The sequence below is a fragment of the Rhinopithecus roxellana genome, chromosome 1, assembly GCF_007565055.1.
Source record: "Rhinopithecus roxellana isolate Shanxi Qingling chromosome 1, ASM756505v1, whole genome shotgun sequence".
Taxonomy (NCBI): domain Eukaryota; kingdom Metazoa; phylum Chordata; class Mammalia; order Primates; family Cercopithecidae; genus Rhinopithecus; species Rhinopithecus roxellana.
The window spans coordinates 167807310-167822245 of NC_044549.1; the positions used below are offsets into that span (position 1 = coordinate 167807310).

The 14936-nt window shown below is 40.4% G+C and overlaps 1 protein-coding gene across 4 annotated transcripts in view; it reads right to left on the reverse strand.

Annotated features, from left to right (window-relative positions):
• RARB (retinoic acid receptor beta) overlaps positions 1 to 14936 on the reverse strand; it is a 424940-nt gene that overhangs the window by 126343 nt on the left and 283661 nt on the right. For all 4 annotated transcript variants that reach the window (XM_030933177.1, XM_030933192.1, XM_010358001.2 and 1 more), the window contains exon 2: positions 11952 to 12100. In XM_030933177.1, coding sequence (XP_030789037.1) covers positions 11952 to 12100 — 149 coding nt within the window. The remainder of the gene's footprint in view (positions 1 to 11951; positions 12101 to 14936) is intronic.

Here is a 14936-nt window from a genome sequence, read left to right on the forward strand (position 1 = left end):
CAGACAATGCTAGCTTTGTACAGGCAGAGATGCACACAGACTTTTATTCCTCTCTATTTTTTTTTTCAGGGATGAGTTCTAGGGTCTATAGAACAAAATTTTCCCTTCTGGTGTTGCTTATCCATATGCCACATTTAATCTTCTTTTCTGAGGTGGAAAAAATACTCAATAACAACAAGAACAAAAAGACATAGTTCCTAAAAGGCACAAGAGAAATCTAATCCCAAAGAAACTATTATGGTAGAAGATAGTGACAAGAAGACATTGAGAGGGATGTGTGGTTTTCGTGACATGAGCATTGCGTTGTGCTGCTATGACTGTTGCACTTAAGGACACATATTTGATACAACAAGAGAACAGAAAACAACTGTTTCATCTGGTGTTCCATGGAGTGATCTGTTTCCAGAGCCTAGAGAGCAAGAACTGGCTTTGTAGGTCCTAATGAGAGACATATGTCAGTCTCCAGCAGCGTGCTTTTCAAAGGGATTTTCTGGGGTCATTTTGTCTGCGTGTGATTTTTGCCTTGTGTGATGACACTGGAATCTAACCCCTGATAAAGGTCTACCTCTATTGGGTAAGGATTTCCCAGTTTCTCAAAATGTCAAAGGTGAATGAACTAGGAATACGGGGATGTTTAGAATCATAGGCCTTGAAAAGATAGTTTGATAAGTTTCAGGGAAGCTTATAGAAATGTATTTAAGGAGGTTCCCACAGTAACCATTTCAGTAACAGAATCGGATTATAAATCAAAACCACAGATGGTAGAATCTGGTCTCATAAATTTTTAGTTTCCTCATCTGTGAAATGGAGGGGGAAACAATCGATTCCACCTACTTCTCTAACTATGATGAGGATCAAATAAAAAAAACCTATGGCAGAAACTGTTAGCTCGTCACCAAATCCATAATTTCTTTCCATAAAAGTAGGTCTGTACCTGAGCACATGGCTAGACTACATCTCCAAGTTGACCGTGTAGTTGGTTTTGGTCACGTGTCCCATTCAAGCCAATGAGGTATGCCATTCCTGGCCAGGGCTTTTAAGAAGCAGGTGTACTGTCTCCCCCGTGCTCTCTTTCCATTCTGGTAGCTAGAATAAGATGATGCTAAGAACCTAAGAGGATGACAAGCTGCAGCACTGGCAGGAGTCCTAATTACTGTGTGGAAGAGAGAAGGCTGCCAATCAGGAGCTGATGTGAGAAAGAAATTCTGTAGCAAACGTTGTACCTTGTGGGGTTTATTTTTACTTCAGCTAAGCCTGGCTTAATTTAATTCCACACATGAAAATGCATTAGAAACACTAAGGCTATAGGAATGTAAGATATAAGACAGTTTTATTATTTCCGTGGTTTTACACAGGTACATGGGTCGGGAGAGAGGCAACTGTAGAGAGCGGGAAGACCAAGGGCTCTGAGCTCTGCCCTGACAAAGAGAAGCTAGAGGGGGCTGATGAAGAAGGAAAGCCTTCCCAGACAATTTCATTTCATATCACCTCTTTACAGGCGTCCACCCAGGAGAAGGAAATATGGAAAGCTCTCTAACTTTTCTAGTAAAAGGTGGAGAGAGAAAGAGGATAATTGTAATAATAGCAGACTTTTAGTTTGTTATAAGAAAAACAGCAAATGAAAGTGTTCTAGATATTTTCAAACAACAAACAAGCAAAGCAAGCATTTAAACAAGCATTCCGGAATGTTTAACTATTAAAAAATTTATAAGCCCCTTAAAACCACCAAATTAAATAAACTATTTTTACCACACCAACACAAGGAAAAAAAAAAACAAAACAAAACACAGAGTTGCAGGCTAATTCAGAATTCACCCCTCCCTCCAACTTCCTGTTTATTCATATACCAGAAGAAAAAAAAAACAGACAGATTTTTCGGTTTTTTCAATCCAAAATCAGTTCTCAATTTGTTAGAAGAAGAAAAGTGTTTTCTCCTTCTGTAGGATTACTAGGAAAAGCTAGATTGTCATTTCAGCTGTCTTGAGGTTCCTCGATATGGAGGTAGAAAATCTAAGTTGAGATTTTTCTTCTCTTTAAAGCACTGACAGCCCTCAGTACTCTTCCATTTCAGTATATCATTCCAGCCACTAGTTCTTAAGAGTTTGCCTAAAGATAGTATCAAAGAGAACATATCTTTTGCAATGAAGGTTAACTGAGGTAGAAGGCAGAAATTACTAAGAAATGAGCTAGACTTTGGTCACCAAAGACCTTGTCCTGCTTATAAATAATTCCATGAATGTTTACATGAATGTATCATCTCAAGCCCTATGTAATTAGATGCAATTCATTATATAATTAGATAAAATGTGTGAAATTAATATATTGTTTGCATTATTATGCAATTATATCTTATTACACGTTATTTATAACTACACTAATTGTTGTATAATTAGATATAACTTACGATAAAAGCACATACGCATTGACGTCCTACTACGTGCCTCCCTAGGCACTGTGCGAAGCCCTAGTAATAAGGCTGTGACAAGAGAGACCTGCCCAGCCCTCCTGGAGTTTATAGCTGACATTAAACTAATGACTTGGTAATAATGACTTAATTTCAATTGTGTTAAATGCTACAAAGGAGAACAATAGCAAACGTAAAAGAGGGGGACCTAACCTGGGGGTTCCAAAGGAAGGCTTCTCTGAGGAAATGATATTTAATGAGTCCTTCTGAATGTCTTTCATATCCTACGGATCCCTAGTTGTTTACACAGGGTTATGCAAAATAAATGTGAGCAGAATGGATAGATTTCCATTTTTCCACGTAACTCTACATAGGCAATTTAATTCTGAGCCCTCTTGCCTTCCAGCCCCATCTTCAACTTTTGCCTGGAACACTCCTCTCCCCTTCCTCATCTGGAAAATGCTTATACATCTAGAAAATCACATCTTCTATAAAAGCCTTCCATGAATGTGTCAGAGGGATCCGAGGCTCCTTCTCTGTGCCCATCAACCCCTTAGCCACAATTGTCATAGCACGTGCCACACGGTTTCCTTGCTCCTTCGTTCATCCGCCCAACGAGTATGTACCATTTACCTGTAATCAAGGAGCTTCACTTTAAAATGCATTTTAAAACTTACTTTTTTCCTTCTTGTTCTCAGCCTTAAAACATACTTAAAACTTTTTGTTTCCCTCCTTCCCACTAGACATGCTCTTGTACTACTAGCTTACCTAATTAGACACTTACTTAGAAGTTCCAGGAGCTAATTTTAAAACAAACCAGGTATGGAGACCCAGCTGTGAAACTGCAGAGATGACCTCACAAGGGTTAGTCTACAACCCGGGCATTGCTGAAATGACGACAGGCTACGCTCCAGGTGGACCGTGACTCAAGACTGCCTCCGGGACCGAGCACGCAGACCTTGCACCCAGCACCACTCCCACATGCCCCCACCCCTGCTCCACGTTCCCCTTTTTAAGACCCTCTCCACAGCCTAAAGTTTGGAATGGTCTTTTAAAGACTTGAGCCTGGTCATTCCCCAAAGGCCAGAATTTAAATCCTTTTACCACACCTCGCTTCTCATGTTTTCTGCCTCCAAGCAGCTAGCAGCTGGACTTGAGCCAGTTACATCCCTATTATTGGATAGGCCTGGTTCTGTGTATTTTTTAGGCACTGGGATACAGCATTGGAAAGAAAATACACACAAAACTTTCATTTCTATATCCTGGAGCCTGTCTCATGGAAGGTACTTAATAAATGTCTGATGAATGAATCAGGGAACACATAAATCCTCCATGGTTGGCAGATTGTAACAACAGGGAACAGAGAGTCGCTTTTTGGGTCTATGAGGGAATCTACTCTGTGTCATCCAATACAGTAATGAACTTTATGGCAGGTTTCATAATTCATTTTAGCTGTCACATGTGGCACACGGAGTGTCCTGTTTTTGCTATTGTCTTGGGTATGTTATTTTGTTCTTCGGGATCAATACTGCAGCAAATCCCTAAAACAGAAGCAACTATCAGGGTGGGGAAAGCTAAAAATATTCTCCAAAGAGAGCTTCATGTTCATGTTTATCCACTCCAATTAAAAACAACAATGTGGTTTTAAATGGCCTTGGTCAAATAAAATCATTAAGCTCATTTAAAGTATTTAATAGAAGTTCTAAAATTAAGTGCAGACATCCATCTTCCTGATTGCAAAACTTTTTGTGACTGAACATTCTGCTTGCTGTCTGCCAGGAAAACCCAGCCCAGCAGCCGAACGCTGTCATGGAGATGAGGGCCTCCCTCTCTTCAGAGGCTAGCAAAACAAAGGCAGATGAGAAAAATGGACAAAATTAGCCCTGAGGGACTGAGGGGGCTAGTGGAGTTTAAACTCTTAAAAGACTGCTTTAAATAGAAGGCTACCAATGTGACCTTCAGCAAGCATTTCCTCTGCGCCCTTGTGGAGAAGACACGCCATCACGGCTGTGCCAGGCCTCACCCTGGGGCCTGCTGCAGGACAGGCTGGATTGTGGCCCCCAAAGGTTGGCTTAGGGATAGGAAGTTTCCACCCATCAAAGGCAAAATGTAGAGAACAAGGACAAAGCTGCATCTGGGAACGTGCCCCCGTGTGGGTTCTGCCCGCTGTCTCTTCTTGGGAAAGACTGACTGCCTAGTAAGCGCTTCCTTTTTAAATTTTTTGTTGCAGAGATGTCATTTCTTTTACGAAATGATCAAGACAATATGTTTTTTAAAAATATGCCCCTATCTGTTAGTTTTAAATGTGGTGGCCTATGAAACCCCCACACTAGACCATAACACACCACTGCTTCAGACCTTCTGTCTTAGAGTGGCTGAAGCAGTGGGGTGTTTTCTAACAGGAAAAGCATTTGAATCCCAGCTCTAGCAAAGGCTAGCTGTGTATCCTTGGCCAAGTGCCTTAACTACTCTGACCCTCTGTTACCTCATCTATAAAATGTGGGTCACGGAGCCTACCTTGCAGAGCTGTTGTGAGAAGTAAATGCACTATGGTTTAAAAAAAAAAGTGCCCAAATGCCTGGTATACAGAAGGCACCCAACAAGCGTCGTTTTCTCCTTCCCTCTACTCTACATTTGGACGTGCAAACACTGGAGACCTCTCACTCCATATAGCCAAGCCCTAACAAGAAATCAGTGCCATTACTGGGTTCACTGCTTTTATGTCTGTATTTGGCATGGGACTCGGTTCAAACTTGTGGATTTGCTTTCATTTTACTGATAGGCTAAGGCCCAGAGGAGTCAATGGACATAGCCAGGAGAAGTAGAAATGGTCTGAGAATCCAAGTGTTTGGTTTCTGACCTAAAATGCTTTCTCTCTATGACTCACACTGCTGCTTCCTTCTCAGCCATGAGATCCCACCTGATCCCCATCACATCAGGCCTCTTTGACCCCTATGAAATAGAATACCCCTAAATTATTCTTTATCAGACCATTCTGTTTATTGTCTTCCAAATTTGAATTGTTTAGCATCTGTCCCTTGTATGAGACACTAAATTCCATAAAGAACTTTGTCATGTTCACTGTTGTATCTCCAGCACCCGGCACAAGGCCTGAAACTTAGTAGGTATTCAACAAATATATGCTTAAGGATGAATGATTGGTGAATATGGTTGTCAGAAGAGACTTGCCCATCAAACTAGAGAATAACAGAAGACAGTATGTAATCAAATGCGAACTCTGGTAGGCTCTCCCTTTTGCAAGGTGACGTTGTCACTTCTCCCCTCAGGAGGTAAAGTCTATTTCTTCACCCATAGAATCCAAGCTTAGTCATGTAAGTCATTTGGTCAAGGGGATATTAGCAAATGTGATGCAAGCAGAGGTTGAAGAGTGTTTGAGCATGGTTATTGTCTTCTCTTACTGATGGGAACCCATCCACCGTGTGAAGAAGCCTCGGCTAGGCTAATGGTGAGCAACAACATGGGGAGAGGATCTGGTCATCCTGCCAAGGCCCCAGACATGTGAGTGAGACCATCCTAGACCACCCGGCCCAAGCCAAGTCATCCAAGACAAGAAGACCTGTCCAGAATGATAATGAATAATAAATGTCTATTGTTTTAAGACATTAAGCATTTGAGTTATTTGTTAAGCGGAAGAAGCTAACTGATATAACACCATAGAATATGTTCCAGAAACCTCTCCAAGGTGCGATGCCAGGTATTTCTGGAGGTAGCTCAATTACATGGATATTTCTAAAATCTCTGATTTTGGATGACAGGAAAGTGGGAATTGAGTGTGAATGGAAGGGTGGAGGAATGACCAAACATGGCTTAAAGCTTCTAAGCCATGGAGCCCTGGGCAGGTGGATGTGAACTTCTTTTAGCAGTGTGGAAGTGGAGCAGCAGACCCAGGCCCATAGCCCAGCATAACCAGCTGGCTTGCCACTTTTGGCATGAGAGCTTTGGGACACCAGCTTCTGAGTTTTAGAAGTTGTAAGAAGAATAACATCATCAAGGGCCAAATCTGGTCCACTGCTTTTGTAAACAAAGTTTTGTTGAAACATAGCCATGCCCATTTTTTTTACATATTATCTACAGTACCTTTCATGCTATACTAACAGAGTTGAATAATGGCAGCAAAGACCACATGGCCCTCAAAGCCTAAAATATTTACTACCTGACTCTTTGCAGAAACATTTGGCAACCCCTGTACTAGGGTAATCCAGGGAGGCTCCATGGAATAGTTGGGTCTTAACCTGAGCCTTGAAGGAAAGAGGCAGTGTTATTTCGGTAGAAAAGAATGGAGAACTGCAGAAAGAACACTACAAGAAGAGTACTAAGATTATAACTGATGTTATATCACTGTGTGCAAAAGTCATTATAACTTAATGACAAAACAAACAATAGGCTGGGAACAGTGGCTCACACCTGTAATCCCAGCATTTTGGAAGGCCTAGGTGGGTGGATCACCTGAGGCTGGGAGTTCGAGACCAGCGTGACCAACATGGAGAAACCCTGTCTCTACTAAAAATACAAAATTAGCTGGGTGGGGTGGCACATGCTTGTAAAGCCTGTAATACCAGCTACTCAGGAGACTGAGGCAGAAGAATCACTTGAACCCGGGAGGCAGAGGTTGCAGTGAGCCTATATCACGCCACTACACTCTAGCCTGGACAACAAGAGTGAAATTCCATCTCAAAAAAAAAAAAAAAAAAAAATCAAAACAATAACTAAGCATGTATGTGCCACTTAGTACCTATCACTTAGTATGTGCTAAGTACTATTCTATATGCTTTATACATAGTAAAAACGTTTTATCCTCACAACAATACCATGAGGTAGGTAATATCACCCCCATTTTTCCAGATGAGAAAAAGAGAGAGTTGCACCAAGCTAGTAAGTAGTCTGGCTAGAATTCAAATCCCAGCATTCTCACTCTAGACTTCACATTCTTCAAAAGCTATAAAAATGAAAATGGAAAATATGATTAAGGCCAAAATTTTGCATTAAATTTTAGCTATGAGCGATAAGACTGTTTTCCAAAGACATTATTTTATTTTGTCCTATTATTTTCTTTTTAATATTGTTTTTTTTTTTTTTTATACTGTTGAACATTCTTGGCTAACCACACTGCACATTCATTTTGTGTGCTCTTTGTCCCCTACACAAAAACTGCCATTGCTCAGCTGGAAACCCCCTAAATGGGGCATCCCTACCATGTGTCTAGTGGTTATGCCACCATGGTAATGCTGTGTCAATATAGCAGCCGCTGACCATTCATTCCCAGAGATGGACCACACCCATCTGTTAAATTCTGACCACCATCATACAGCTGCGGCAGAGGCTGAGACTGTCACCCAGTCCCTAGGAGGACAGAAAGTTCTCTTCCCCAAATAATAGTCAATTAGGTCATCCTGGTTATGACAGGCAGAAGCCACTGTAGGCATTACTTCTTGAAGATATACCAGGCTCTGGGAGTCCCACTTTAGAGCAGAGGTTCTCAGCTTACAGTAGTAACCTTTGATTTCCAGCCAAAGGTTGGGCCAGTTTCTACAGGTCAACCAGGGGCCTGTGGTGCATCTGCTGGTATCCTAAAATGATATCACACACTGGGCCCATAGTAAATATCAATTTAAATACAGGCAGAATTCAAGAAGAAAAGTTGCTTCTGGATTCATTACCTTATTATATCACAAGGGAGAGATTCCTAATAGATAGTTTCCAAAAGGATTAACTTTTTACAGATTACTAGATAATAACTTTTTCTAGAGGGTATTTTGGCAATCTGATTCAAAAGCCTTAAAAATATACAAAGCCACTGATCTAAAAATTCCACTTATACTACTTTATCCTAAGGAAATTTTTATCCTAAGGAAATTTTCAGAGATATACCTAAAGGCCATACATTAAAGTGTTATTTATAATTGAAAACAACTGTAAGCACCTTAATTAGTTAAATAAATTATGACATAACCATAAACTACTATATTAATTGTATAACCATAAAAGCTATGCAGTTGCTTAAATTTGGGTCATAAAATATTATTAAAGATTAAGTTAAAACCAGTATACAACACAAAATTTCATTTTTCTGAAATAATAACAATATGCATATACTTATAGAACAGCTGAGTTTTACAGGGGTTCTCTCCCAGGGTAGGATCATGGTTGTTTTAATTTTCTATTTTTATACAATAAATTCTATACTATATTGATATTTTTTTTTAATGACAATAAAATTATATTTAATTTTTTTTTTTTTTGAGACGGAGTCTTGCTCTGTCTCCCAGGCTGGAGTGCAGTGGCCGAATCTCAGCTCACTGCAAGCTCCTCCTTTTGGGTTCACGCCATTCTCCTGCCTCAGCCTCCCGAGTAGCTGGGACCACAGGTGCCCGCCACCTCGCCCGGCTAGTTTTTTATATTTTTTAGTAGAGACGGGGTTTCACCGGGTTAGCCAGGATGGTCTCGATCTCCTGACCTCGTGATCCGCCTGTCTCGGCCTCCCAAAGTGCTGGGATTACAGGCTTGAGCCACTGCGCCCAGCCTATATTTAATTTTTTAAAAGTTGTATTTCTTTTTCTTTGTCTGTTACATTTTACTGTTACCTCCTCCTGCTTCTCAGTTCTGTGAATTTTGTCACTCTATTTTCCCAGTAAGCTTAAATGTAGACCAAGTCTTTCTCAATGACCAGGGAGAAGGGCAATCCACCCACAATATAAAAGGTATCAAATTCAACTGGTTGTCAAACTCACCTGACCTTATTGGGTTTATAGCTCTATTAAAAAAATACACCATAAAATTACTCTGTATCACTTTTAACTGAGTTTATCAAAGTTGTTTGTGCTGGTATGTGTTTTGTTTTTATTGGGTTTTTTCCTAAAAAGAGTCAGAATCCCAAACTAAGGTCAGGCAACTCACTGACTATAAGCTGATTAAAGCAGTTTGTTCTATACAGATCGTGAAACAGCTTCGTATGCAGCTCCTAGTATGTGCCACGGAGACACGTTAGATAATGATGAGAGCAGGTAAGCTGAATTACAGCAGACCTCATTCAGATTTCTGGACATGAGATGACTTAACATTTTTCAGAAATAAAGAAGTATCTTTTCATTTACTTTTCAAATAAACATTAGAAAATGATTTATTTATATATTGCACAACAAGGGGACAAAATGAACTAGCTATTCCACTGAAACCTTTCCATATCTCAGGATAAATTTAAGTAGGTTCCACTAGGGGTTACTAATAATAAAGCAATAATTGAATGAACAAATGTCTTGCTTTTTAGTCGGTTGCCAACCGGTTGCCCATATAACTTTCCTGACTAACATGTCAGAATCTACTGGAGAAAAGAGAATTGCCATAAAATAGCACAATCCCAGAGGCAGAGAGATCTTCCTAAGCCTTTAATGAATTTCCCAAAACTGGCCTTACCTTATTAATAAACCATAATAAATGTTTATTTCAATGATTTGAAAAGGCAGGAAAAACTCACAAAATTACTTTGAGGGGTTGAGTGACATTTATACCTTTGTTCAGTCTTTAAGCACCCACTATATGCCAGACTGTGTGTGACATGTTGGGCAGTGGAGCTAGGGTCCCCATCCACTTTGTGTTCATAGGCAATCAGACATGCAGTACAGTAGTCTAATTACAAAAATGACACCCATTCCCCTTGGCCCCTTCATATCTATATCACTTATTACTTTGAAGCTCTGCCCATTAAGAAATTGAGTGGGGCTGGATGCGGTGACTCACACCTGTATTCCCAGCACTTTGGGAGGCCAAGGTGGGAGGATCACTTGAGCCCAGGAATTCAAGACCAGCCTGGGCAACATACGTGAGACCCCCATCTCTACAAACAAGTTTTTTCAAGTTGACAGATTAGTTTTATTTTATTTAAAAGAAGAACAAAAGTTGAGTTTGTGTTCCTACCTACTGAGTCTAGGCTGACCTTACGACTTGCTTTGGCCAATAATGTGGCAGAAGTGGTAATGAGATGCTTCTTAGCCTAAGCCTCTGGAGACCTTATGTGCTTTTGTTCTGTCTTCTGGAACCCTGCCGCTGTGAACAAGCCAGGGCCAGCCTGATGGAAATGAGGGATCACATGGAGGAGAGCTGAGTCTCCCCAGCCCACAGTCAGCACCCCCAGAAGCAGAGCCAACTAGCTAACTTACAACTGCCCAGAGATACATGGTGGAGCCTAGCCAAGTCCAGATGAACCATGCAGATGAGTCTGGCTGAAACTGCTGACCCACAGAATTGCAGGCTAAATAAAGAATTGTTGTCTTAAGCCATTTAGTTTTAGGATGGTTTGTTATACAACAGTGCCTAACCAATATATACAGTTAAGTGCTAACTCTGATAAGCCAAATACAAAATGCCATGGAGTGCCTGTAACATTATTCCAACATGTTAACAATTACAAATGAATCATGCAATTTAGATGTATAAACAACAGATCTAAACAACCATCTAGAGAGGACTTAAAGAAGTTATATATCTAGGGAAGGGCTAGATCAAGACAGCCACAGTTCCTTTGAGAAATTTTTTATGGATGAGTTAGTTATATCTGCCTTTGAAGTCATTGTTTCTTTTCTTTCTTGAGAAAAAGAAGCTCTTTCACTCAATTAAGACTGTTGGACTTGATAACAATTGTCTTGCTTGATTCAAAGCAGCCATATACTACTCCCTGACACATGTTCAGCCTCCAGTATTCTGTAGGCAGGAATTTTAAATCCAGCTCCCCTTAATTTATGACACACATACAGTAGCAAGTCCCTACAGGCTGAAAATCAAACTGTAATTCAAAGGCCACAGAGCTGAGGAAAACAGCCAGGAGATAAATCCCAGTTTCAACCTTGGATTCCCTGCAAGTTGATTCAGTGGACTGTCAGTCATATTCAAAAATAAAATAAAACTACAGACACCAGACGGCATGTTCTAAAGAGAAACAGAATGATACTTCTCAAGATTCTTCCAACCAGTTCTTTGTTTTTGTTTGTTTGTTTTTTAAAACAAAGTCTCGCTCTGTTGTCCAGGTTGCAATGCAGTGGTGTAATCTTGGCTGGCTGCAACCTCTGCTTCCCGGTTTCAAGTGATTCTCATGTCTCAGCCTCCTAAGTAGCTGGGACTAGAAGCACCAGTCACCCATGCCTGGCTAATTTTTGTATTTTTAGTAGAGATGAGGTTTTGTCATGTTGGCCAGGCTGGCCTCAAACTCCTAACCTCAAGTGATCACCCAACTTGGCCTCCCAAAGTGCTGGGATTACAGGCATGAGCCATCACACCTGGCCTGGCCAGTTCTTATCATCTAAAAAGAATTGTTATGTGGGGGTATTTTAAGGGCCTTAAAACCTTTGACCTAGAAGTTTCTGAATTTTAAACCAAAGATCTATATGGAAGTAATAAAAACCACCAAATATAACAATTCACCACACTGATGGGAGGTGATGTTACACATCCAGCCCAGTTTTGGAACAGGGTAGGTCACCTCCAGAAAGTACAAGGAGAATGAGAGTTCATCAGGCACAGAGGTGTGAAAACTCACCTTACATCCCTCACAGGCGCTGACCCCATAGTGGTACCCTGATGATTTGTCCTGGCAGACGAAGCAGGGTTTGTACACTCGAGGGGGAGGAAGTGGAGATGGGGGGCTTGGGACGAGTTCCTCAGAGCTGGTGCTCTGTGTTTCAATTGCTATAATAGAGATGGGGTAGAGGGAGAAAAAAGAGAAGATGTATTTTAGTTCATTACTTTTTTCAACAGTGAATTCATATGCTTCTGCCCCAAATTCAGTAATAACACTAGCAGGGATGAGCTCATAAAAACAGCTATCATTGTAGGCCCAGCAGTGGTGACACTGACATTGATGTGGTGCTCTACGGTTTACAAAGCAGTCTCATACATCTCTCACTTGTAGTCCACAGCTCACACAGCACTGTGAGGGCCATGGTTTTTATCACAATTTTACCCACAATAGAAACAGAAACTCAGAGGAAGGAAGCGACTTGTTTAAGATCAACAGAGCAGTGGTAGAGCCAACACACAAATTCAGATAATCATACTACAAACCCCAGTAGCTTCTGATTCATGTAGAGTCTCAAATGACTTGACCTTGTTGCTCACTTAACCAAAAGTAAATTTCCTTTGGGCCGGGCGCGGTGGCTCACACCTGTAATCCTAGCACTTTGGGAGGCTGAGGCAAGTGGATTACCTGAGGTCAGGAGTTCGAGACCAGCCTGGCCAGCATGGTGAAACCCCATCTCTACTAAAAATACAAAAATTAGCCAGGTGTGCTGGCGTACACCTGGAATCCCAGCTACTCAGGAGGCTGAGGCAGGAGAATCACTTGAACCCAGGAGGCAGAGGTTGCAGTGAGCTGAAATTGTGCCATTGAACTCCAGCCTGGACAACAGAGCAAGACTCTGCCTCAAAAAACAAATTAATTAATTAAAATTTTTAAATTTTCCTTTGGACAAATGAAGAAAATGCCCAAATTATTCATTCAACAAGTGTATTGGGATAGTCTTTAGCATGATGCAGCCATAACTGATCTTCATTAATAACAATATGGGTAAGACTCTTGCTACTCAAAGAAGGCTCCTTGGGCCAACATGCATCAGCATCACTTAAGATCTTATTAGAAAAATAGTATCAGGTCCCAGCTCAAGCCTGTGGAATCTGAAATCTGCATTTTGATGAAATCCGCAGATGACTAAATGTACAATTAACGTTTGAGAAGCAGTAGGTTAAACCTAATGATGACACAGAGTGGTGCGATTCATTTTTAAGTCATGTTACTCTTTAATCTAGATTTAAAAAAACATAATCCTCTATACTGTTATCTAATCACCCAAATTCCATGGGAAATGGGAGTTCACAAAATATAAGAACGGGGTGTTCTCCTACCCCTAATTCTCCAGGGTTGTACTCAGAATCAAAGCAAGAACTGGCTCTACTTCTATCACAGGTAAACATGCTCATAAAATAACATGGAAATCAGGAAGGGGAATTAAAAGTGGTTAAATAATGTTCCAGAATCCTCTAGTCTCCAAATTGCTTTTCAATACACAGTATAGTTCCCAGAATATAGTTTCCAGTTGCCCTACTGCTTATAATCTCCCAGAGTAGATATTCTCCTGACTGGATTATCCTGAAGGCAAGCTTTTAGCAAGTCAGGTCGACTCTACCCACTACATTTACTGTTAATCCATCCCCATATCATTATCCTGCTACCACACCATGCTAGTAATCCACCATCACCTCTCACAACTGCTGCAATAGCTTCTTCATTGATTCCTTCATGCCCCTTCTTCCTACCTAGGGTCTAGTCTTCAAACAAGCAGTCAAGATAGTTGTTCAAACATTAAAATCCATCTCTTTCACTTGCCTATCTAAAGCCCTCCAATAGCCATCAATTAGATGAAAGTCAGACTCTAGTATGTGCTACAAGGCTTTTAATCACATGGCCTTTTAGCAGCATCATTGCCTTCAGTGAGTCCCCTAATTTATTGAATTCTATATAATTGGCATCTATTCTGTCTTCTGAATAGGCTGAGCTCTCGTACCAATGGAGGCTATTGCAATAACTATTTGTCCTTTCTGGAAATTCTTAGACCTTCAAATATCTCGTTGTTTTTCATTTCTTAGATCTCAAAGCAAATGTTTCCTTCCCAGAGATGAGTTCTGTCATTAAAATGCCCCTCTCCTCTCCATTCCTGGTCACTCTGTCTCACTATTTTATTTCCATAAAACCCTAACCAGTGTTCAAATTTTAGATGTCTGTATATGATTTTATATTCTACATCTGCCACCCCCCATACTCTGAATGTTGAGTTTCAGAAGGCAAAGAAACTCACCTGCATTATGTACACCTGTGTTCCAGGACTGGACGAGGTCCTGGCACATCGTAGATAATCAATCAGTATTTATTGAATTAGCACATGAACTTTTTCCTTTTCCTTCCTCATTTTGAGCACTAAGTGCCCCTCTAAGTTGTTAAATGAGAAAATTAAACCAAATAGCTCTTATACTCCTTTGCTTCCTTAAAAAAGTAATTAGCCCTTTGGAACAGAATCAACTATAATTATAGTATTTTCATAATTCAGAAGAAACTTGGAATGAATTCATTTGAGTAGTGCAGGTCCTAGTAGATAAATCTATTATAGTCTTTACTGGTTAGAACCGAGGTATCTAGGACGAAGATAGCAATCTTGAGTACGTTATTTCTGGCAGATAGGAAGCCCTTACTTTGAATAAGTTGGCACAGTGGTAGCAACTGTTTTATAGAAGGGTTGGCATCCGAGATGTCACTAAAGCTTATCAGCTATCAAGCAGTAGATGCAAAAGCCTTCTTCACACGGAACTAATCAGCTTCACTGAAAGCAAATTAATAAGAAAACACTATTTGCTAAAATTACAAAACAATATATCACTCTTTGTTAAAAATCTAAGAAAACATACACACAGAATCACCCACAATCTTTTCACTGTGTACGACCTTCCAGAATTTTTTTCTATGCACATAAATGTT